The following is a 26232-nucleotide window of genomic DNA, read 5'->3' as shown; positions in this document are numbered from 1 at the left end:
AAGGTATGGGTGGGGAAGGGTGAGGGGACGGTTCCGGTGGGGTGCGAGGAAGGTGTGAGGGGAAGGTAAGGGTGGGGAAGGGGGGGTGGGGGGGACGATTCTGTGGGGGCGGGGAAAGTGTGAGTGGGGGCTGGGAGGGGGGGGAAGGTGAGGGGACGGGGGGGACGGTTTCGGTGGGGGGGGGGTGCGAGGAAGGTGTGAGCGGAAAGGTAAGGGTGGGGAAGGGGGGACAGTTCCGGGGAGGGGGGGTGAGGAAGGTGTGAGGGGGTGTGTGGGGAAGGTAAGGGTGGGGAAGGGGGGGTGGGGGGACGATTCTGTGGGGGGCGGGGAAAGTGTGAGTGGGGGAAGGTGAGGGGGCTGGGAGGGGGGGAAGGTGGGGGGGGAAGGGGAGGGGGCTGGGAGGGGGGGAAGGTGAGGGTGGGTCGGGTGGGGAAGGTGAGGTGGGTGTAGGGGGTAGGTGAAGAGGGTTCGGCGAGGGTGGGTGGTTGCAGAGCTGGAGGCAGGTGAGGGGCTGGGGTATGGGGTCAGGGCGAGGAGGGGGGGATGGCTGGGTGAGGGGGCTCTGGGAAATAGAGGCTGTCCATTCATCCACATGTGATAGACCATCCTTACTCTGTATGTCAGTACATATTTTTCAGTAAGAAAGCCAAAAACGTAGATGGTGCTTGACAAGCGAGAAACAATTTAAACTTGTTAATCTGATAACGTGAAGAGGGGTTTGAGGGAACTTGTGTCTGACATGAACTTTGGCATAGACTGGTTTAGATGTTTCACCCACAATGTTTATGTAGTGTAATTTTAATTTTCTCCATTGTTAATGTACAGTGATGGATAGGAAAGGAACCATATAGTTGTGATGACTTGTGCATTGAAGTTAAAATTCTCAAAAAACCCATTTGTGTAATCTACAGGGAGAGAGAAAGACAGGTTAAAGAGCAGGGTACCATGTTGATTTTGAATACTATTATGAGGCATTTACCTAATCACTGAGCAGTGCTGGAACTTGGCTGATCAATATTTGATGCTTGAGTTATCAGTCGATGGGCCCACTATTCTAAACCCCATTGTACTTATCAGGTCAAAGTTGAGTCATATGCACAAGTACATGTATGCACAGGTGCAATGAAAAACTTACTTGCAGCAGCATCACAGGCACATAGCATCATGTAAGAGCATTCATAAGAAAAGCATAGATTAAAGAATTTTTACAAGAAAGAACACAATTAGAACAAAAAACAACAAGGTCTATTTTGTGCAAAAGTGGTAATAGTGTTGCTAAACTGTAGTGTTTAGGGGTTTTGCCAGTTGGTTCAAGAACTGAATGGTTCAGGGGAAGTAGCTATTCCTGAACCTGGTGGTGTGGGACTTCAGGCTTCTGTACCTCCTGCCCGATGGGAGCTGAGAGAAGATGGCATGGCCCAGATGGTGGGAATCTTGGATGTTGCCTTCTTGAGGCAGCACCTCCTGTAGGTACTGCCAATGGTGGGGAGGGATGTGCCTGTGATGTATTGGGCAGAGTCCACTACTCTCTGCAGCTTCTTGCGTTCCTGTGCATTTGAATTACTGTACCAGATCATGATGCATAGGTGCATCTGGTGTTTAAATGTCCTTTGTCTCTGTCCTTGCCATTCACCAGACCTCCTTTCCTGCAAGTGGTTCCTCTGCCACTGGAGCTTCTGCATGGAAGCAACTGAATAAATTGTACTCCCATCAAAAGCAGACCTGGTGCATCCAATTTATTTCTTTAGGAAAAAGAATGATATAGCCCAGAAAAGGTGGGGTCTTTAATTCATTTTATTCTTGTATGGGAAAATGATGCAGCATGAGGACAATGTCACTGGGTGCATAATCTTACAGGAAAATATTATCCTGCAACAGTTTGTTTTGTAACAAAATACAAGTCTCCAGTTAATGGCCTTGAGTACAATTGAACACGACTCTATGACCGGACCTGCTTTTTGATTTCATTTTTGATTTTTATTTTAGGGGTTTGAATAGTAGCTGCTCTCTTGATATATTTTATGAAATGTGACATAAAGTTAAACTACCTCACCTATCCTCTATATAAAAAAATCACAAAAGGCCAATTAAAGCTTGTCGATTATGGAAATTTTGAACGATTAAAATACATACCTCCATACTTGTCAGGTGCTAAGACATTTCCATTGCTTCATGTCTTTGGCAGATTGCCAGGGATCTAGTTGGCCAGAAGGAAACAACTTGCATTATGTAACATTTTCCGCATCCGTCATCCATCACAAGCTACTTTTCTTTCAAAAGTTCTTTAGTTGTAATCACTGTTGTATAGGGAAAGCCAATTTGGGTATAGCACCGTCTCCTAGCTTCTTAATAAAGGGACAGTAAGACTTGTCTAAGATCTACAGTGCTCACTGCTATCATACTTGCATGCAGGAAATAAAATCAAAAAACTAGATGCGGGAAATCTTAAATAAAAATGGAAAATGCGAAAAACATTCATGTTTCTTCACAGCATAGAAAGAGACCATTTGGCCCCTTGACTCTATGCTGGCTCTTAGAGCAGTCCTGCCAATCCCATTTCCCCCGTTTATTTTCCTGTAACTGATTCTCTCTCAGTTGTCCACCAGCTTCCTCCTGATTGTCCTCCCACTCGCCTACATCCATGAACATACCAACCAGCACGTCTTTGGGACGTGGGAGAATTTGGCGCATCAGGAGACACCCAAGCAGTCACGCGGAGGACGTGAAAACTCCACACAGACATCACCGGAGATTGGGATTTAACTGGGGTCCCTGGAGCTGTGAGGCAGCAGCACCACCTGCTGCTCCATTGTGCCTCCCACTCAGTCAGTTAGGAAGGAAGATGAATAGTGGTTACTCTTTGGGTAGAAGACCCTTGATCAAAATGGGAAGAGAAAATGCGTTAACTTCAAGAGAGTGGGGGAGATGGATAGGATGAAAGGAATGTTTCTGATAGGGTGAGGCCAAGGTTGCAATGGGAATAAGGTATGGCTAAAGTTACCTGCTGATACGTTAGATAAGACAAAAAGATAAGATATCTTTATTTGTCACATGCACATCGAAACACACAGTGAAATACATCTTTTTGCGTCGTGTTCTGGGGGCAGCCCGCAAGTGTCGCCACGCTTCCGGCGCCAACATAGCATGCCCACAACTTCCTAACCTGTACGTCTTTGGAATGTGGGAGGAGACTGGAGCACCCAGAGGAAACCCACGCAGACAAGGGGAGAACGTACAAACTCCTTACGGACAGTGGCTGGATTTGAACCCGGGTCGCTGGCGCTGTAATAGCGTTACGCTAACCACTACACTACCCCGTTAATAAGGGCAGTTAGAAAGAGAGTGAAAACATGAACAAAACAATTCAATCAGCTGTACTAGAAGTACTGTCATAGGAGCCCGCAGTAATGCAACCCTGGAGAACTCACTGCAGCTTTTAACCAGGTGCCATAGACTTTGCATAAGCTACTTTGGGCCAAAGGGCCTGTTTTTATAGTGTCTTTTCGATTGACCTAAAGTGCCAACCAGCTTGTTAAATGATTAAATAAAAGAGTGTTTTTCATTCCTGTTGTGATGATACAAGCACTTATGGTGTGTTCAAGCAAACGTTAACCACAGAGGGATTAATGTTCATTTGTAGTTCAAACTCTTAGCTCCAAAGCAGTTTCCAGCCTCCACATACCACAATTCAGATCATGTCACTGATCATAAAACATTGTCAATTATTCAAGATCCTGAAATGCCAATTTTACAATTTTCATGATGCATTTACATAGAAACATAGAAAAGTACAGTATAGAACAGGCCCTTTGGCCCACCATGTCTGCATCAACCATGATGTCCCATCTGTTTGTACATGGCCTTTGTCCCTCTGTTCTATGCCTGTTCATGTGTCTGTCTAAATGCCTCTTAAACGTTGATAGTATATCTGTTTCTACCAATTACTCTAGCAGCACACTCCAGGCACCTACCACTCATGTACAAAAAAAACTTGCCTCTGATATCTCCTTTAACCTTTTCCCTGACTCACCGTAAAACTATGCCCTGTAGTATTTGACATTTCCATTCTGGGGAAAAGCTTCTGACTATTGTTTATATATGGTGGTTTGTATTTAACATTTTAGAACCCAGCTAAGCGGGCTTGTTGCTGAAATCTGTGATTAATCAGTGCAAATCTGTGCATCAGACTCATTTGCCTGATTTTTTAAAAAAAAAAATGTATAGATTATAAATGAATGTTGTCTTTTGTCTAATGTACAAGTACAGTTGATCTAATTCAGCTTGTATTGCTTGGATAGGATCAATTGAGCATCAGTAACACATGGCAGTTACTTTTACTTTCATGCTAGTTCTTGAAATGTGGTTTTTATGCAAACAGTAACTAACCTTATGTAAAGTTGTGATAGGAAATCCACCCACCAGGAAGAAAGCAAATATTCAGCGAGCTTGGAACTTTATCCTGGCAATTTACAAGACTTATTGCCTTGAGGGTACAGCTGATGACAGTAAAAATGCACTAAGTCTGGTGCCATGAGAATGACGTCAAATCAGTCTCCCAAAGGTGTTGTCTTTTTAAGATTTGACTCCTTTGGCTTCTTGTGGCTGATTTGGAAGGAAAAGGTTGGTCACTAGTGCACGTCAAGGAAGGGAAGAAAATAATCTTGTAGACTAGCTGCAGTTTGGGAAGGTAACTGTTGCTTCACCTTTCATACTATTCCTGGTTTAGAGTTGCATTGTGCAACTTCTACATCCTGATGCTAGGTGCTCAACTAACTGAATACATTGTGAAGAAGACTCGGGTTGAATTTGGGACAGGCATAGAAATGTAGTGGTTGCTGTAGCTGTCACACATGACATTAACTTTAGTTGTATGGGAAGATGAATCCAGTAGGGCAGGTACGGTAGTGTAGCAGTTAGCGTAACACTTTACAGCGCCAGCGACCCGGGTTCAATTCCGGCCACTGTTTGCTAAGAGGTACGTTCTCCCCGTGTCAGCGTGGGTTTCCTGCGGGTACTCCGGTTTCCTCCCACATTCCAAAGACGTACGGGTTAGGAAGTTGTGGGCATGCTATGTTGGCGCCAGAAGCTTGGCGACACTTGTGGGCTGTCCCCAGAAAACGACGCAAAAAGATGCATTTCACTGTGTGTTTTGTTGTACATGTGACTAATAAAGATATCTTATCTTGAAAGCTTTACCTAAATATGTCTACTTAAAATAGGATGCGTAAATGTGTTTAAAGAATGTGAATGGACTTGCTCCATTTGCTAGAGAAAGTTGTCGTAGAATACTTGATTAATAGTCAGCAGCATATTATAACAGATCAACTCTGACCAGAATACTTCATTAAGTGAATATATAGACCTACTTATTTGCACTATTACAAAAAAAAGGTAATTTATCTTTAACCTGGACCAAATGATGTTCTCAGTGTTGGAGTGATCTGTTCATTAATTGCCTCAAGTTCCTTACAGTGCAATAAAATACCATTTGTAGAGTCCATAATTCATGGGGCTGGAGAACAGATTAATGATCAAAATTCACAGTTTTGTAAAAACTTCAGCTGTAGCAGTCACTGTCCACATAAGGTCTATTAGCATCTTCCTTGCTGCATTTCCAAATGTCATATTGTCTATGGACTTTATTATGAAATTATTCCCTGCTTACTAAATACAGTTTAGGGAAGTGGTCTTAATGCTGATTGTTGGGGAACATCATACCCTGCCTTCAGTTTGTAAAAACAACAGTACACTGTTGCTTTCTATCTCTTGGGCAATTGTTTATCCAAACAGCCATTGGGCCTTAAATCTATGGTGTCATTGAATTGAAGCAGTTTGTGTTCATTTGAGGTTTCTATTGATATTGTTCTGAAACTAATGCAAAACAGATTCACTAGCAGCTAAATAGCAGGTAAGAACATGGCCACTGACGTAAGTAAACCCCCCTGCATGATGGCAGTGCAAGGCTAGATTGAATTGTAGTGGATCTCCATTGTTGATAATTGGTTTATTATTGTCACATGTACCGAGATAAACTGCATGCCATCCAAACAGATCATTTCAAACCATCAGTACATCGAGGTAGTATAAGATAAAAGCAGTACAGATTGCAAAATGTAGTGTTACAGTTACAGAGTGCAGTGCAGGTAGACAATAAGGTTCAAGGGCTATGACGAAGTAGATTTCAGGTCAAGAGTCCATCTTTATCATTCAAGAGGTCTGTTCAATAGTCTAGAAACTGACCTTGATCCTGGTGATGCCTGTTTTCAAGCTTTTGTATCTTCTGCCCGGTGTGGGGGTGGGGGGGGGAAGAGAACGTATGGGTGGGTGGGGTCTTTAATTAATTTGGCTGCTTTACTGAGGCAGCGAGAAGTGTAGCCAGAGTCCATGGAAGGGAGGCTGGTTTTCATGATGGACTGAGCTGTGTCTACAACTCTGGCAATTTCTTGCAGTCACGGGGAGAGCAGTTGCCACACCAAGCTACAATGCATCCAGATAGGATGCTTTCCATGGTTGTAAACTGTAGAGTAAATTGATACTTGAATTTGGAGTTAAAACTACATATACCCCAATGGAAGTCTGAAACCTGGCATGTATGAATTTTTAAAATATAATAAAAAGAATGGTTGCTAGAAATTGCAACAAATACTGAAATATACTGGAACCACTCATCAGAGCAGTTTCTTAACTGAATCTGTTTTGATAAAATATATAACTAATACATTAACTTCCTAATACATTACAGATACTGAAGGTCTGCGTATTTGCAGCATGTAGTTTTCACAACACATTGAACATATTTGTCCCTGTTATTTTGAAACTTACTAAGCAACAATAGTGCAAAAGGGAGGAATGTGGAGTGCAGTGATAGTTGCATTTTCTTTCCATCCTCTATGCTTCTAGCAACAGAAGAGCAAGATCCAAGGTTAGTGTTGCTAAAATACAGGTTTCTGAAAAGTCAGTGCCAGTTTAAGAGAAAAATGGAACATTGTTTCCATTTATAAATCGTGTATGGTTGCCTGGAATATAGAGACTTGAATTGGCTGAAGTGTGGTCATGTTTCTATGAATTAAGTTTGGATTTCTGGGTATCTTGGTGGCCCAAGTGAGATGAAGGGAAATTTGATAACAAACCTGAAACTCGACAGAAACCTTATTTCCTTGTTGTCAAAATGAATTACAGAACCAAACTGTTTAACTGGATTAATGACTTCCGTCTCTATTCAAAAATAATAGCACGTACTTTGGTTATGAGTGTGAAATTGTCAGTATTTGCTGTCATTACACTGAAACTGAGAGCAACCCCTTCATTCTGGAATTGTGGAAATCAAGTAGCTGCTCTCAGTATTAGTCTGTTTGTTGTTAATGTCCTTGTAAATGGAAATCTGTTTTTGAAATCCATTACATTAATTTATTAACTATTCTTCCTGTTACTAAACATTTTTAAAATAAAACACAAAGCTATTTTGAATGAGGTGAAACTATGCTTTTAATGCTACCTAATAATTACCGCTGAACGCTTCCCTAACCTTAATATTGTGTGGGCTAATTACCTCAGAATAATTGTCAAAATTCCTTGATCTTTAAAAATTCTCCTGTGTGATTGGTTACTCAGCCTGCTATGATACCGACATTACTGATAGAGAACATTCCCATTTGGTTGACATCAGAATTAAATTATATTTGGGAAAGGGCACATTACAGATTACTTGATCTTTGTATGCAGCTCTCTTTGAGGGCTTTGGCAAACATTGCCACCTTACTGCTGACTGCTAAATCCAGGACCTCTGTTACAACACTTGTATTGTTTGCATAGATATATTGTGGTTATATATTGAAGGGTTTAATACTTCACTAATCTAAGTCTTGAGCAAAAACTTCTAATGTGTGGTTTATAAATGATCTTTTCCACCATTGATGATGTCTACAAGTATGCTTGCACTTATCTGGTTTAATTCATTTGTTTCAGTTGTGTCATTAGTTTCCCTGCGTTGCTTATTTGGGTAATGCAAAATATCGAATATATTTAATAACATTTTAATATATTATCACATTTTAGTGAATCATCAGGACTGCATTCTAAAAAGTTGTGTAAAATGAAAGGTTTTCATGATTCTAGAGCAGACTTTTGAACATGGATATCTGTTGCGTTCTTTACAATGATTAAAATTTTGTTAACAGTGATTGTTTTGTACAATATTAACTTCTAATCTAATGGAGATTGCAGATGAGGCCAAAATCCAAATAATTTGCTGAGCATGTCTTTGAGAATAAACTTTTACCTCCAGCTGGAAAGGTGGGCGTGAATGCTGTGTATCTTGTGATATTTACTGATTGTGTCATGCTACCTATTCCTTTTGTTGAGAAACTTAGTCATAAATAGATTATGACTTTAACTTCAGATATATACTGCCCAACAAAGGTTAAGGGAGGAAGGTTCAGAAGTTCTGACATTTAAAGCAAACAAAGGTTTGCAACTGGAAATGTGGGGGGGGGGGGGGGGGGGGGGGGGGGGGGGGGGGGGGGGGGGGGGGGGGGGGGGGGGGGGGGGGGGGGGGGGGGGGGGGGGGGGGGGGGGGGGGGGGGGGGGGGGGGGGGGGGGGGGGGGGGGGGGGGGGGGGGGGGGGGGGTGGGGGGGGGGGGGGTAGGGGGGGGGGGGGGGGAGGTGGTGGATATTGCTTGATTACTGACTTTGTTGTATCCTGTATAAGAATGTAATACAGTTGTACTTAAGGAAGTCTAAAATGGATGGGGTTCTTTTCTATGGAAAATAAGGAGAATGTGGATTCTCCCAATTAGAGGTGTTAAAAATTATGAAGATGTTCAGTAGGGTGATTTTTTTTAATTATGACATTCCACATGAAGGAGCCCAGAATTGGGAGTTAGTAAATGTAACATAGTCACTAAAATCCCATAAAGAAATCTGAGAAATTTCTTCACTGTGAAACGTGAACTTCCTGCCATATGAACTGGTTGAGGTGAATAGTTTTGGATACGTTTTAAGGGGAAGTAGAAAAGTATATGAGAGAGAAAGTAATAGAAAGATATGCTGACAGGTTAGATGGTTTCAGCTGGAAACGGGGTTGTGTGGAGCTTAATCTCCAGTGTGGATTAGTTGGGGCTGAGTAGCTGTTTTCTGCTTGGAAATTCTCTGCAGAACAGTCGGATGGTAGTATTGGTCAAGGAAAGTCATAATGTCTGCAAAGAGAACTGAAGGCCAAAGATAAATATCCTATAAAGTAGGAAACTGTTCTGCTCAAAAGTGACAAACTTGTCCAAAACCAGAGTCAAAATTTGAATAAAGACAATTGAATAGGTATTTAGGATGTTGGGAGCATATGGAAGATGAGTTGGCTAAGGTAGATTGGGAAATTTTATATTAAAAGGTATGAAGTAGGTAATTAGTGGTAAACTTCTAAGATATTTTGCAATTCTCAAAAGGTGGTAATTAGATTGAACGGAAAAAGCTAATGAAGGTGTCAAAAAAAAAGACCACCATATCCTGATTTTTTTTCCCGTAAAAACAGAGCCATGTCATCTGCGCGTGCGTCAAGAAATGAGAGTGTGGAAACAAAGTGTTTTATTTATTTACTTTCCTGTGTGAAAGTGAATTTTATTCGTATCTCAACATGGGAGAATTTAGCAACATTGATAACGGTGGAATAAATAGAATGAGAGTAACCTTAAAAGGATTGTAAGATCTTAAATCTGTAAAACAAAAGTAGCAAAAATGAGTGCTCCTTTAGAAGCTAGGATAGAGAAATTATGGGGAATAAAGAATGACAGGGATATTAGATATTGTATATTGGCATTTACTTCAAAGGGCACTAAAAAGAATATCAGCACAGAGCAAAAGAATCTACAGACTTAAGAGTTAATATCGGTTAAAAAAAGTATTGGAAAATTAGTAAGATATTAAGTCACATGTACATCGAAACACACAGTGAAATGTGTCTTTTTTGCTTTTAGTACTGGCAACCCCCGTGTTACAGCTGTTCAGATTATGGAAATTCACCCTTGCAAAATTCACAAATCACTACCCAAAAATTTGAGATGTAGAATGAAATTCGCGTCTTGCACAGGAAAGTAAATAAATAAACACTTTGTTTTCAACTCTCATTTCTTGACGCAACGCGCAGATGAACCACAGCTCAGTTTTATGGAAAATCGGGATATGGGCTATTTTATAGGTACGTAAACCACTCCCCCCCGCCCCCCCCCCCCCACCCCCCACCCAACGTGGTAACATGGGTGGCCTGTACCAGCAGTCTGCAAGGAAGATCGTTAAAATGAGTTTGCGAAAATGATGGCAATGTGAGGGTTAATCCACTTTGGTGAGACGAAATGAAAAGTGGAGCAATATTTAAAAGGCGTGAGGCTATTAGGTGTTGGTATTCAGAGGAGATAGGATGGTTCTTTTTACAAAAAACCAAGTTAGCATGCAGGTATAGCAAGCAAATTTGAAGGAATAGGGGGAAGGAAAAAAAGACTAAGGACTGGACATGGCTTGGGCGAGACCAAACCTGGAGTACAGTGTACAGATATCATCTCTTTATTTAAGGATTTACTTGGCGTAGAGATGGTAGAATGATCATTCACCAACATTGAGGAGAATGGTTTATACACCTTGAGTTTAAAGAAAGAATGAGAGGTGCTCTCATTGAAACATATCCTAGCTTAGATGCTGTGAGGCTGTATTTTTTGGTGGTAGAGACTGGAACAAATGTCAACATAAAGGGGTCAGCCAGTAAGAGACCGAGAGAGGGTTTTCTTAATGGTGATCTTTGGAATTTTCTATCCCAGAGATGTGTGGATTCTGACATTTGAGTATAGTTTAGCTGAGCTAAATTTGTGGACTGTAGAAGGAATCAGGAATTCTGAGGATTAGGCAAGAAATTTTGAGGAGAAACCATGATAATGGTGAGTGGTCTCGAAGGTCCAAGTGGTCGGCTTCTTTTCTGGAAAGTAAGACAACTCCAGGCTTCATTTCTCAAATGCAGACTTTCCACAATCCCACCGACCATATCATTCTCTATGCTCATTTCCAACAATCATGTATGAGAAACTCCCTGAATGACGACATAAAGATTGAGACCATACCGACTAGCTGCGCACCACTCCTCCTCCCCCATCGCCCCCTCTCCATCCTCCCCCCATCGCCCCCTCTCCTCCTCCCCACATCGCCCCCGTCTCCTATTCCTCACTGTAGGGCTCTCCTCCTGTCCCAGTCTTTCCTTGCTCATTTGAGTTTCTCGGCTATTTCCTTTCCAACCCTCATAGAATTCATCTTGTCCATGAAAGCCACCTCCTTGTACTATGCGAATTAATATTGTTAATTGTTCTTTCTTCTGGTATTGACCCCTCTTCAAATCAGCTGTCATCGCCCTTTTCAAAAACTGACACGAACTCCATCTGTCTTTACAAACAAATTCCATTTCCCTTTTTGGACATATTACTGCCTCACAAATCTATATATCCTTTCCCAGAACAATGAGAATCATTGCAATGATATTTTTGCCATGCCATGATACCACATCAGTTTTTATCAAAGTCAGAAGTATAAACAGCAATTAAAACTACTTGCAACACCAAATGATGCCAAATGTGGATCATGGTTAGCTTGCCATTAGAATTACTATTAAGTCCAAGCTCAAAATTTCAGATATCTATTATGATTGAATTGTTGTCTTCACTAATAACTCAAATAAATACCATAATGGTCAAAACATAAGTACTTCCCATTGCCAGAGTAAGCTTATAATTTCCTCCCATGATTTGGATGAACAATGTAGGCTGGCACTCGGCTGTGCTTTCATTTGGATGAGATGATGAACATCTGGCTTATTGTACCCCTGGGGGGGGGGGGCATCTGTGCAATTTAAAAACTTGTGAACTCTCAACCAGCTTGCCTCACTCACAGCTAGCTGCACGTAAGAATTAAAACAATAAACAAGGAAACGTTCAAGGCAATTGTGAAGAAAACTGGTAGATTAAAATTTCAGGTTGCAAGTCATTTTCCAGCTGGCGCCGTTTTCTTGTTCTTAGTTCCAGTTTCTTAGAATTAGTTCATGTCTTTGCTGCTGAGTCTAGTGCTTATTCCCTTAGTATTGTTAATATAAAATCACAGGATAAAGGAGTAGGCCATTCAGCCCATTGAGTCTGCTCTGCTACTACACCATGAGCTAAACTATTCCCATCTAGCCCCAATTCCCAGCCTTTTCCCCATATCCCTTGATACCTTGACTAATTAGCCTATCAATCTCCTTAAACACCCCCAGTGATCGGGCTTCCACAGCTGTATGTGGCAACAAATTCCATAAATCTACGACCCTCTGGCTAAAGAAATTTCTTTTCATTTCTTTTCTAGATGGGTACCCTCTAATTCTAAGACTATGTCTAGTCCTGGACTCACCCACCAAGGGAAACAACTTAGCCACATTTACTCTGCCAGTCCTTTCCACGTTCTAAATGTTTCTATGAGGTCCCCTCTCATTCTTCTGTACTCCAATGAGTACAGTCCAAGAGCCGACAATTGCGCATCCTATGTAAGCCCTTTCATTCCAGGAAATATAAAAAGTGTATGAAACAAATTTATTCACTTTAACCTGGTTTTAATCTCAAATAATTTTTGGACAGACATTAGGAACAGTAGAAGTTACAAAAATTGTCTGTTTTGCAAAATTGGACACTCTTGCGGTAGGTTGCAGAAGTTATCTTTCTTTCATGTTGTGTTTGCAAAGTCGTACAATCTCTCTGGCCAGCTGCCTTCCTCCACCCTGAGCACCTTCCCGGTCGGGTGCCCCGGCCATGTGGGCTGCAGAGATCCGCCGCGCTCCCTCCTGCGGACGTGCGGCCCGGCTGTCCGCTAGTGGCTGCCTGCTGACGTCTGGGGGCGGCGTGACGTCAGCGCGCAGGCGCGCCCCGCCGGCTTAAATAGCGACCGGCCGGCTGTCGGCGGAGGGGCTGCGGAGTCGGGCCGGTGAGTGTGGCGGGGGGACGGGCGGGTACCTGGCGACCTGCTCGCAGGGACGGGGCCGAGGGCAGCGCGCTGGGGCAGTGTCGCCGTGTCGTCGGGCTGACGTGGAGGAGGGCCGGTGACTCCCCCAGCCCAGCAGAGGCCTGCGCCCGCTTCTGCTGCCACGTCCGACGGCCTCGGGCTTTGGTCCCGCCGGGGTCCCGGGGGGGGGGTGCCCGTCCCGTCCCGTCCCATCCCATCCCGTCCCATTGACAGTGGGCCTGCTGCTGCCCGTGGACTCCTTCTGCTCGATGGAAGGGTCTTTGTGGGGATGGGTTTGCGAAGAACCCGCCTGCTGTGTGGGCCGAGCACACACCATGTTGTTTAATGGGCTGCAGTGCATTGTGTCTGCAGAGGTCATTGAAAGGATCCGGCTTCAGTCCCAGCAGAAAACAGTCCCAACTCCGTGTATTTTCGACGAGCAGTCAGTGGGTTTAAGCCTTAGAGGGGAGAGGGGTAAGAGGCTGGGGTTAGACGAGAGTAACAAACACTCTGCTGTTCGAACTCAGTGGGTCGAGCAGCATCTGTGGGAAGGAAGGAATTGTTGGCGTTTCGGGTCCAAACCCTGCATCAGGACGGGGGTTGGACAAGGACCCCACCAGCCTAGTGCAGTAGCATAAGAAAATGCAAGTGTTGTCCCTCCACCCCCCCTCCCCAATTTTTTTTGCGCGCAAAACAAACGTGTCTCAACATGAGTTTACTTTGTATTCTCCAAAAGGGAATTTAATGTAGATTACTGTTATCTTCATAGGATCACCCTATGCGTGATCCTGTCACGAGGGCTATAAACAACTATTATGACAAGCTAAGGAGTATTGATGAAAGATTTTTTTTATAAACGTTTGTACAGGTGCAGTTATGTGCATTTATTACCTCTCTAAGGTTTGCCTTAATATCTTGTCGTTCTGCAGCCCCAAACCTGTACAGTGTGTTTGCATATTGTCAGTACAGCCGCTAGTTATGTTTACAGATAATTACTAATATATAGAAAATATTAGAAGCTGCCAGTGGTATAGTGTACTGTATGGTACATCACTCAGCTTGAGATGTTGTGTCAATTTAATATTTTCCCCTCGAGTTTCAATCATTCTCAAAGGGAAGACTACAGTAAATGATCTGCAAACATAAGGCGGTCTTAAATAAGGAATTGTTGGAATACCTCTTAGCCTGTGCTTGCAAATGTCACCAATTTTCCTTAAATTGTACCGTGACTTCGTGACAACTTGTCATTTGCATGTCAATTTGTGCTTTATTTTTTGAAAGTGATTCATCACTTTAAAACAGGGTTGCTCAACCAGGAAATGCTTAAATATTTTTCGCTTATGGGTACAAATGCTAGAGCAACAGTGCTCAACTATTTGAATACTGTAATTGGTAAGAGTTGACTTGCCCGTCAAGACACATTCCATAAGGAAACCTACCCCTGTTGCTTGCCCGTGTGAAATTTAAGCACTGTTTAAAATAATTCAGTGGAAGGGTGCAACCATTCATTGGAATAGTTTTCTGAGTTGGAGCATTTTCTGAGGTATTTGATTATTGGCAGCCTTTTTGGGGTAAAAAAAACATGCATGCACAAGCCTTTTGGATTTTTTCCTTCTAGAATAACATGGCCTCACCATTTTTGACTTAACTGCATAACATTGAGCTGTTTTTAAAGGTCAGGCATTTGGTGGGGGTTGATAGTGTGTGACCCTCCCTGCTAATCTTGCATAGCCATGAATGCAGTTGAATTTATCATAACTACCTCTTTTTCTTTCAGCTAAGACTAAGATGAATCCAACACACGCCCACGTGGGGGAAAGTACCAGCTTCCAATTCAAAGATTCCTTAACTAACTGTATGCAGGCCAAGCGAGACCTGGAACTGGCTATCAACAACATCATTCAGGCTGAACAGGAAATAAAAGCAAACAGTCATGAGGTAAAATAGCTTGGATTGCAACAAGTGGTGGTCAAAAACAATGTGGCAAATGTAATAAGGATGATTTTAAATAAATCTGCAGTCTGTAGTACTTCATTCTAATATAGGTGTATGAAATTTCCTGAAAAATGAATTCTGTTGTTTGGTTTCTTATTCTCTTGTAGGTAAAATTCCAAATTCACAGTTGTATCAGCCGTCACATGGAGTGCCTGCGCAGTAGGGAAGTTTGTCTCTTGGAGCAGATTGACCTTGTTCAACAGCTGAAGGAGGAATCCCTGCAACAACAAATTCAGCAGCTTTATTGGGTAAGAGCATTGCGTATTTGAGGGTCGTGCAAATTTTTCTTCAGTGTGAGCATTTGTTTTCAGCAGTGTAGTTAATAAGATGCTGAATTATGTAGCATGATATATTGACCCTTACATTAATGTTCTTCTCACAGGAGCAACAATCCAAAAGTCAGTGGGTAAATCAAAAGCTGAATCTAATGACTCTGTCAGACTGCACTCTTACTGCCTTATCCTCTGCTACATTGTCCATTTTTTCCCCACATCGTCTTCCTCCCGCTTGTAATATTGCATTTATATTGCATTTTTTTTCTGATCTATCCACTAATTGTCTATAAATGTAATCTGGTCTAAAACAGCCGGACATCTCCTAACTGGCAGTAAATTCTATTTTTTCCATCTGCTGACTGATGCTAACTCCAAATCCATCAAATGTTGGAATTTTACATCGTTCTCATTCTCTTATCTCCAGAGGATCTCGCGCTCTATGATTCTACAGTCTTTATATATTTATTCCAGTTTGGTGTTGACCATATGTGCTTCGCCTTTTTCATTAAAACCTCCTTTCAATTGTGTTTTGTATCTCCTTATTGAACCCCATTTGACCGCTAGCTTTATGGTTGGGTGCCTGTTACTTGTGACTATTTCTTCCTGGCCCTAGTTGTTTAGTTCCTTGCACTAACAGCACCTCAGTGGAGAAGGAGTTCTGGAATGAGTTTTACTTTGTTTATGAATTTCCAGGTGTATATTATTACCATGATCTAAGCAGTGGGCTGGATTAGCACTTTAATTGGATTTGATCACCTCAGTGGTCACTTAGAACCCCTTTGGATTGATGCTACTAAAAATCTAGTTTCATAGTGATGCCACTGAGTGAAACTTCACCAAATCCACCTCTTGCAATGTGTCCTGTTAGTTAGTGCTCTTCCCTCTGAATTCAAAGTTGAACTAGAGTTCCATTATGTTTGAGTGCATCAGTTTGTCTGAAATACACTGAGATGGTGGTGATGTGACCCTTCAAATGAGGCATTAAAATAAGATCCTTTATGCCATGACCCCATTTGAAGACAATGTTCTTTCTCTGTTGTACCACCTTAAGTTGATGCGTCATCTTTCTCTTTTTTGACTGAAGCCACTGTAAACTGACAGCCACTTTTGGTCCCTGTACACAAATAACTTTTAAAAATTAATTCATGGGGAATGGTTGTCTCTGGCATTTATTATTCATACCAACATCCCCTTGAATTGACTGCTCTGCTGGTCCATTTCAGGGGGCTATACGTTTCTGTGAATCGGGTGTTTGCAACTATGCTAGACAGAGCAAGGACAGGTTATTGCCTTTTGTTTTCAAAGGAGATTAATGTGCTAGTTGAGCTTTTGCAAATCCAGTATTTTCATAGTCATATTACAGGTAATAGGTTTATATGCTATATTAGCTTTATTATGCTTTAAAAGCATAGTAGCATAATAGGTTTATATGTATTATCAGCTAAATATGGTGCACTTTGGAACTCTTATCTCCAAATAATTTGGCCAAGGCTCTGAATTACTAGTCCTTTAATATAACCATAAGGTTATCAATTGATCCCATAAAAGAACATATGACATATATTAATGTAAGACTATATTTTGTATAATGCAATTTTCATTTCCCCTCAGCTGCTTGGTCAGTTCAATTGCCTTATTCATCAATTGGAATATCCCCAGAATAACCATCCAACCAATCAAATTACAGCCTGCCTGGAGAGGTGAGTTGCTTTAAGTTGTGGCAGCTTTTTATTGCTGTTGGTCTTAATTGTGATATTTAAATAGGAATTTATATAAAGCGATCTCCAATGAGAAATATAAGGGTTGCGATATAGGTAGCTGTCAGGGACAGAGCAATAGTGCTGTTGCCACACAGCTTCAGGGATTTGGATTGTTGTCTGTGTGAAGTTTGCACATGGGTTTTCTGTGGGTGCTCTGGGTTCATCCTACATCCTAGAAACATACTGGTAAGTTTTAGTTAATTGGTTACGGTAAATGACAAGTGATAAGTGGCAAAAGAATCAAAAGGGCATTGAGAGGTGATAAGCCTCAGGGAAATGAGACCGTTGGGAGTTGGGATGAATCTGATGCTGTGTCGAAGTAAACGAGCTCAGTTTGGTGCACATTTGTGTACAACCAGAGAGAAATGTGGGATTCTGTGACTTCAGAAATGTGGGATTCAATGACTTTCAGTTAATGGTGCCTTTATTAAAAGATGAGTATGCATTTTTTCCAATCAAAATATTAAATAATCAATAAAACCTCTTACTGACTTACTGATATTAAAACTTCACTCCATTTCCAGATTGAAGAACCTGACCCTGAAGCCAGAGGAATCTCCCGTCCTGAATTTTGAAGCTGATGTCCCTTCACTCCGCCAAGCCATTACAAGCTTTGGGGCTATCAAGACTCTGGTAAGTCTTAACCTTTCTTAAACTAAGGGAAGTTTTTTTTGATAAATATGTGGTGCGAAGCATCTCAGTTTTATTGATCATTAGTGGATGTATTTAAGATGGGGAAAAGGTCCTTTATTTTGTGTCCATTTAGTGTGAAAGATGTGCTATTTCATTGATAGCAATTCAGCCTTTACTGGCCAATTTCCCATGTGGCAAGCTATTTGTCTATACAGGGTGTTTGAAGTGTACAGCTCGGGTCTACATTATTTTGCATAATAAAACCACATCTCTTGATGTAAACCTAACAGTTACAGGAATCAGAATATCAGGACTAACTCTAGATAACACACTTCTGTTATGGTATTCCCAAAGAGGTTCCCCTCTTCCTGATTCCTGTTAAAATGTTTCAATGGTTGATGGCTCAGTGACCCTGCTACCTGACAAGTATAATCTCTGCCACACAAAAGCTGCTTCAGTGGCCAAAGTGATAGGTGCAGTCACAATTTCTCCCATACAACCATAATGGTGTAAAGTTTTGTTTTGGATTTGGGCACTTTGGCTTATATTTTAAACCTAGTTGAGAAATGCTAGTTTTTATCTGAGTGGAGGTAACCAATCTGGTTTCCGGGCTGAATTTAAACCTTTATTTTCAAGTAAAATCCAGATGACCTAACACAGTTCCAAGTTTTAGGACAGCAAATCAGTTCACGTTCATACCTTGAATAACCATGGGTGCAAGTTTGGTAGCTGTGACCAGTACAAGTTGATGTGTATTGGCTTCATAAATCAAAGGACTTAATGAACTTCTGGTCTGATGTAGGGTTCAGAGAGAGACTGCAGGAGTTCTTGCACCATGGCAGCTGATCTGGATTACTGCTTGGTACCAATGCTGACAAAGGTAATCCATCTTTTTAAGTTGGAGTGTCACATTACAGCATTTATAGTTATAGTGAGCTAATTTTTTTGCTCTTGATTCATCTGTAGTTAAAAGCTGCCCTCTTTCATGGTTTATTTGCTGGATGTGTACACAAAGTGGAAAGGACGTTAATTGTGCAATTATTAAGCGAATACCACTCATTGCCTTGGGAATGGTGCAGTTGCTAAATAAATGCTACCGACCAGGAATGCCTATATATTGGAAAATATTCCATCAGGATTTGAGTATAAACTTGGATAATGTTGGGGATTTCAGGTTTGCTTTTCAGACACTGAGACTTTGTGGTTCCCAAAGGACTATACTAGTTTCCGTCGTAACTGAACATATGGATCAGTTTAAGTTCAAATGTAAAGCAGAGTTTTCTGGAGTATAAGCTGATATGTAAGGGAATTGGACATTGGGTTATAGTTCATAACATTCAGATAATAACTGTAATCATTATGAAATTTGTCTACTAATTATTAAGCACCTTAATTTTGGTCTCTATCAGTTGTAACTTTGCACTTTGTGATGCCCTCTTTGAAACTGAAGATATTGGTCAAAGGCATGCAGCACCCTTAATTATGGAAACTGTATTAATAATCTTTGATAGGCTGGTGTTGAAATTGTAAAAAGAGGTATACATGAATATCTTGACATTTGAAATGTGGCATTGATTTATATTTTCCTCCTGATTAGATACTGCTATTATGGAGCATTTTCTGTACAATTGGTGTTTATCTTATTGTCATGTAATCTTGGCAAAAGCATTTTTAGTTTCATTTTATGTGTATACTGTAGTTCTAATTTGAATGATGGATCAATTGTGGGTACATTGTGCATTTCAGTGGCATGGGATGATCAAATGGTAGCCTTCATCTTGTGAGAGGAGTTACAAATGTTAGTTCTATGCCTCCTGTGGGGGAATGTGGCCTGTTCACTTATGGTGCCTCTACTTGAAGAGCACAAGAGAGGTGACAGACAGGGGTATTGGACAATCTTAGGAATTATTGTGGAAGAAACTGTTGAATTTTTTGTCCTAACATTCAACCAGGATATTAAATGCTGGAAAACCCAGTTGGGTCAAGGAATATCTAAGGAGAGGAAAACAATAATGTTTCTAGTTGATGATCAGACCTGTGATCATTGATGTTAACATTAACTCTTACTCTGTCTCTGCAGATGTTGCTGACTTCAGTATTTGTAGCACCTACATTGTTTTTATATTAATGCATCTGATCATTAATGTTAGCATTTTTTTTTGCAGAAGACATTCCCCAATGGAAACGAATGCCCACTTGCTGACTGGCTGTGCAACCCTCCTGCTGTGCGGATGCCATTCCTGAACATGCAAGATCGTCCACTGAAGCTACCCAACCAGGTAAGTATCAATATTCTGCCTTTGGCTGTAAGTTCATCAACTCATACAGGCTGGAACTGGGCTCTTTGTCGTACCGAGTCTGCTGCCACCGATTCTACTATTTACCATGGCCAATTAACCGACCAACCCGTGTATCTTTGAATGTGGGAGGAAACCTATGAGGTCACGGAGAACTTGCAAACTCCACACAGACGGTACCTAATTCTGTTGAGCATTGATAATTTAAAGATTTCCATTTAAGGTAAAATGGTTGATGTTGTTTCTAAACAGCTCGCCAGTCATGTTTCTCACGGCCAAGAGCAGTTTGTTTGTTCACGAACTAGCAACTCTGTATTGCATTAAAATAAATTTCCCCAGCCCCATCGTTTGACACACTGCTCAGTACATTAAAACAAATACAATGGGTGCTGAAAATCTGGAAGATAAAACTGGAAATGCTCAGGTCAGGCAGTATCTGTGTGGAAAGAATGTTACTTGTAGGATGACTTTTCATCAGGGCAAGATGAAAACTAAAGTTTTACGATACAGTGAAAGAGGAGGAAGAAGGGAATTTTCTTCTGCAACTGTAAGAGGTGCAACACTTGTCCCTCCATCATCATCTAGGGACGTAAACAGCCCTTCCAGATTGGGCAAAGATTCACATGCACCTCCTCCAACCTTGTCAACTGCACTTGGCGCTCTTGATGCGGCCACCTCTACATTGGCAAGACCAAGCATAGACTAGTTGACTGTGGCAAGACAAAGTGTCGACTAGGCGACTATATTGTGGAACACCTGCACTGTCCGAAGTCGACATCCTGAGCTCCTGGTTGCATGCTATTTCGACACCCCTTTCCGTTCCCACATCGACCTGTCCTTGGCCTTCTCCGCTGCCAGACTGAGGCCGAACACAAGCTAGAAGAACAACGCCTCGTATTCCGCCTGGCAGTCTACAACCCAATAGTATGAACATTGAATTTTCTGACTTCAGGTAACCTGTGCTCCTGTTCTCTCTCCTTCTGATTCACCCAGGTTCTCCTCTCCACGACCGTACTTGGTTCCATCGACCTATCGCCTACGTACTAGGTCTCCTACTCCTCCTTCCATTTCCATCTGTTCATCATTTCTACATTATCTGGTTCCACTTATCATCTTCCTTACTTATCAGTGTAGCATCTCAGCCCCTTTTCTCCACTTACCACCTTCCAGTCTCTATCACCATGCTTCCCTCCCCTCACCTGCCTCCATTGGCCCCCCCCACCCTTTCTCCTCCTTTTTCCTCATCTTTCTGTACCCATCACCCACCTGTTGCTGTCACCCAACTCCCCCACCTGCCCATCATTCACCTCCTCACCTGGTTCCACCTATCATCTGCTTCAATCCTCCCTCTCACCTCTTCATACTGGCTCTGTCCCCTCTACACTCTCAGTCCTGATGCAGGGCCTCGATCCAAAAACGTCAGCTATCCCTTTACTTCCACTGATGCTGCTGGACCTGCTGAGTTCTTTCAGCAGTTTGTTTTTTGCTCCAGACTACAGCATCTGCAGTCTCTTGTGCCTCTGGAAAACTCTGATGTGCTTAATTGAAAAATGGGTTGCCCTTGAGTACGTATTGAACCTCCTTGTAGTGTCCAGGAGGCAGTGGATAGTGGTAAAGAGAATTAAAGTGGTGGGGATTGGAAGCTCAGGAGTAATGTTTGCAAAACAGTCACCCAGTTTGCTTGTTTTCCCAGTGTAGAGGAGACCACATTATTAGCAATCAAATAATACACTAAATTACGAATACTAGTAAATTGGCATTTCACCTGGAATGAGTGTTGGTGCTCTGGATAATGGGAGAGGAGGAAGGCAGATGTTGACTGTTCTGCAGTTATATAACAATGTGCTATGGAAATCGGAGTGAAATAAATGTTCCCTTTGAATGCTGAGAGGGAAGTTTCAGAGGGAAATTTCTGAATTTTAAGAGATGACATTATACAAATGAAATGCCAATAAGTACTTGGTATATACATTCCTTCTCTGTTGTGCATAGTTGTGTATAATCAAGTGTGAGGTAACTTGATCCTTTGGCTACAGCGCAAATATGGTATAGGTATTTCCTCTTCGTTTAATTGCGTTGTAAAGTTTGGGTGGAAGGATCTGTGTATGTCTGTTCATCTCTCTTTAATGGTCTATTGAAGAATTTTGGGTGTTTTTCTTAATTTCTCTCATTCAGTGCATTCCATTCACAAGTTTAGAGGATATAACTTTGACTGTTGAGGAAATGGTTTAAGGTAGATCGAGTTTTTGCATATACAATCATAAGCAACCTAAATCAGTCATTTGAACAAATAGGGAACTATTATACTGCTTAATTTAGAATTACTGAGGACCACTGCCCTAATATCTTCTTTAGCATTGGTGGTGATAAAACTAGATGTGATGTAAATTTGCATGCTAAGTAGAGTTTCTTTGGAAATTTGTGTATCAGAGGAAAGGTTTAAGAGAAGCAGATCATGTTATGGTAATGAGCAGTGGGGCTGTTGGTCTACAGTAACATTCCAATAATCTGCTCTCTGACCATTTGGAAATCCATTTGGCTCACTGGGTAACATTTGCATTTGCTAAGCATCCCCAGTTCCTGTGTTCCTCCTGGTTCACTGAAATGTTACTGTGTACCATCGTGTTTAAAAAGCAAATTAGATGTGTATTGGAATATTAATAAAATAACATCCAATCGTCTGGAAAATCTTCAAGTCTGAGTGGCTGGATTAACAGTTTTACTGTATTTGGAATTTAATGTATAGTTCATGTGTATGCATCGCTGATCAGATTAATGTGAAATTCATTGTGGAGTAGTGTTGAGATTCATTGTATGATTCCTTGTATTGCAGTTAGTGTCTGAAATTGACTGTAGTATTTAATTTTCCCACAGAATTCGCCTTCAAATATGAGAGCTTGGGAATGTCAGCAGGGCCTTGACCACTGGCTGTCTTCCAGCACCCAAAAGAGCAACCTAACTGAGACCATCACTATTCAACAATCCACTCAAACCACCAGCAGCTGCAATCTGGCACCAAAGGACCCAGACTACTATAGAGAGCAGGCCTGGGGTAATCGACGGGGTCTCGAGCACTGGTTGCTTCCCAGCAAACACAAGAATAATGCAATAGAGAAAACAACTGCACAACAGTACACAAGTTCCACCTATGAGAACCAATTCGACCTGAATTACTACAAATTACAGGCTTGGGGGCATCGTGAGAGCCTTGAGCATTGGCTAATTCCTGTTGAGCAGAAATCTGATCCTAGCAAGGAAGCTCCTGCACGTGAACATACTAAGTCATCTGGTAGTTCTTCCACCTTTGAGCTAGTGGAGCCATTTGACATGGAGGTTGTGGACCAAGATGGGAAAGAACAGAGGCCACCTACTGGAAAAATGAGTGGCTCCAATGTGAAGTGCACCCATGCTGAAAAAATGAGCAGCAGCAATGACGAAGACAAGTGGAAATCCATAACTAGGCCTTTCAGAGAGAAGTTCACTACCAGTGAGTGGCTTTTGAAGCCGAACAAGTCTGAATCCTGTATTAGTTGCTGTGGAGTTCAAACAAAAGCGGTAGAAATTGAAAATCTTGGGAAGCTGAAGTGCCTGAGTGAGCACCACAATGCCAAGAAGTCACCACCTGCTTCACCAAATGATGCTCGGCGACTTCAGTCAATGTTGCCAATTCAAGTGGCAGACGTCTGTAAGGCTAATGAGCAGTGCAGCAGCTTCTCTGCGTGTGTGTGTGGGCGGAGTTGTGAAAAGGAAGCAATCAATGAGTGGCTTCTCAAACAAGGAGGAAAGGACAAGAATGGAGTGCAGACAGGCCAGCCAAATAAAGCTATTACAGCGCCAGAGAAGATCGAACTAGAGCAGTGGCTGCATCCCTTGTCAAAATCGGCAAGAGGGCTACTTACAGAGTCTTCTGTCAATGTCCCTGTAAAGTCACTGGAAGACCTGAAGTCAAACAATCCAGTCAGCGCTCCCATGAATCTGGATAAGTTGGTGTACAAAATATCTGAGGATACTGAGAAAGGAGCTGAGCTTGAAGTGGAAAATAAATTTCTGTTGCGCAAGAAAGCACACGTAAGAATCTCTCCACTCCCTAAAACCTGCAGTTTGAATCATGATAGTACCCTCACTATTTGCTAATGTAGCAGTGGATTTATTCCTCTTTGTCATTTGGATGTGTAGGTCAATAATTCAGTGTTGAGTGGGAAAAGCATTAGCCAGCACTAAACAATCAAATTACTTAAACATAGACATGTCATATTTTATAGTAAACCATTGGGAGTTTATGGTGAGATTTTTTTGAAATACATGTATAATTCCTCCAAACAGCCTTCCTTCATTCCCTGGGGCTCTACTAAGTTCCTAGTTATTGTGGATAATACTGGGAATCTGGGCAGGCTGCATTACCCCTTGCATCTATGACAACAAGAGGGTGTCGTTTTATGCCTGTTGTAATCTTAGTGTAGTGGTGGTGAGCCTTCATTTAACTTGATTTGAGAATTGTGTTATCCTTGACTGTTTCTCGGATGTCCACTACTGAAACAGGCCGTGTATTGGCCCTCACTACAAGGAGGAGGACTAGCAGACTAATGGGTATTGATGGTCTTGTGGTATTTCGTGAGGATTGTTTGACTCAATTGATTCATCTTTTTGTTTTTTGCTGAATTGATTGTGTTCCCATGTGTATCTTCATCAAGTTGCGTTTAAAAGGCACCTGTAATGTGGTAAAACATTCTGAGCCAGTTCATGAGCATTGTCACTTGAGTCACATTGGGTGATATCAGGATAGGTGAGATGTATTCTTAAAAATTGGTTATAAGGAAAAAGAGGAGGGATTTTGGGAAGAAATTCACATTTAGAGGTTGAAAAGATAAAGACACTAAGCTGTGAAGATTCTGACTTTAATGGAAAAGTCATGAACAGCAGGTCCCAAAAAAGACACAGATGAAGTTGTTCTGATTATTGGTACATGGGTAGAACTAAAGCTGTTATCTATTTGTAATACATATACCATTATATATCTAATTCGATATTTGTTTAATAAGGTTATGAAGGCATTCTGGCTTATTCGGCATTGCTTAACCATTAAATGGGCAAAAGGATTTTGGCAACAGCTTCCAATTTGAGGTCAATAATGGGACTTCAAACTAATAGAGTAGAGGATGATTATCTCTTGTGAGCTGTTCAGATTTGGCCTCCTCTTTATTTTGTTTTAATTGGGATAATGCCACCATTGAAGTGGGGGCTGCTTTGGTTGGAAATTGTCCTTTGTTTAGATATGATTTACCTGTGGTCTTGACCTCCACATGCACTCACTTGAAATTTGTGACCGCTTTACATTATTCAACAGTTCTTTACAAGGACTGCATATGAACGTTGAATTCATCATGCCATGTTTTGCATTGCTGCCAGAGCATTAAACAAATCCTAGCTGGTTGTTGGGAGACGTAATCAGTCAGGGTTTGAGTTCTCTGCAGTAAAAAGGTATATTTGTATTCACTGATTTCAGAGAGATTTCTGTACTTTCTACCTTTTGCCAGTTTCACCTTTTTAGAGCTGCATTAAGGGAAGTTTGCATGAAGAGTTGAACTGGATAGAATCTGTGTGAGAAGGGGCTAATGTGTCACAGTATAATTTTTCTTTGTCAGACTGATCCAGTGAGAAGGTATTGCTTTCCAAAGGGAACTGGGTGTGCTTGGATTCTATGAATCTCGTGTTGGATTCTTTGAAATTGAACATGTGTAACTGAGCAGGTTGTATCTAACCACACTCACTATTTTGCCAGTTCTGTGTTTAACATGAGTTTAGTGCAGTGCAGCTTTAGTGGTACATTGGAAATTATCTTGTCAAAATGACACTGTTCAAGAGCCTACCTTCCTTGATGTTTCACAAAACATTTACTGTGTTTGTCCATAGGAATTGAGTGGTATACCTGAAGTGTCCAATCTTTTCTCTAATTTGAATCTTTCTGTTGGTCGAGAGAAGATTCCAATAAAGGTCGGTATCTGTGGTACGGTGTTACTGGTACAGATAGACTGAATAGCTTTGCTTAGCTAAACTCTCTACTATACAAAAACTTTTCATTGATTTGCTGTGACCTTACAGAAAAGGCTTCCCAATAAGCTGAGCTACTAATTCTGCTCTTGGCCTTTATTCACATACCTCCCAATATTGAACACTGGATGACACTGAATTGATTTGTACAGTGGTGCAGGTACACTACTATTTGGATTTGCAACAAGTCCAGACTGATTCATGTGCTCCTGCTCTTTGTTCTCTGTGCCT

At 41.6% G+C, this 26232-nt stretch overlaps 1 protein-coding gene across 3 annotated transcripts in view; it reads left to right on the top strand.

Moving 5' to 3' along the window:
* ncoa4 (nuclear receptor coactivator 4) overlaps nucleotides 1–26232 on the top strand; it is a 33373-nt gene that overhangs the window by 191 nt on the left and 6950 nt on the right. Inside the window, exons 1-9 of one of the 3 annotated variants that reach the window (XM_052041770.1) lie at nucleotides 12830–12975; nucleotides 14771–14931; nucleotides 15096–15236; nucleotides 16875–16963; nucleotides 17548–17656; nucleotides 18459–18536; nucleotides 19822–19935; nucleotides 22828–24021; nucleotides 25864–25944. In XM_052041770.1, the coding sequence (XP_051897730.1) occupies nucleotides 14782–14931; nucleotides 15096–15236; nucleotides 16875–16963; nucleotides 17548–17656; nucleotides 18459–18536; nucleotides 19822–19935; nucleotides 22828–24021; nucleotides 25864–25944 (1956 nt within the window). In that variant the 5' untranslated portion in view covers nucleotides 12830–12975; nucleotides 14771–14781. Of the gene's footprint in view, nucleotides 1–12828; nucleotides 12976–14770; nucleotides 14932–15095; nucleotides 15237–16874; nucleotides 16964–17547; nucleotides 17657–18458; nucleotides 18537–19821; nucleotides 19936–22827; nucleotides 24022–25863; nucleotides 25945–26232 lie in introns of those variants that run through there. The other 2 variants (XM_052041769.1, XM_052041771.1) reach the window with 2 other exon arrangements.

Source organism: Pristis pectinata, chromosome 30 (genome assembly GCF_009764475.1).
Source record: "Pristis pectinata isolate sPriPec2 chromosome 30, sPriPec2.1.pri, whole genome shotgun sequence".
NCBI lineage: Eukaryota > Metazoa > Chordata > Chondrichthyes > Rhinopristiformes > Pristidae > Pristis > Pristis pectinata.
Note: the sequence above shows the minus strand (reverse complement) of the source record. Positions and strands in the feature narration are given on the sequence as shown.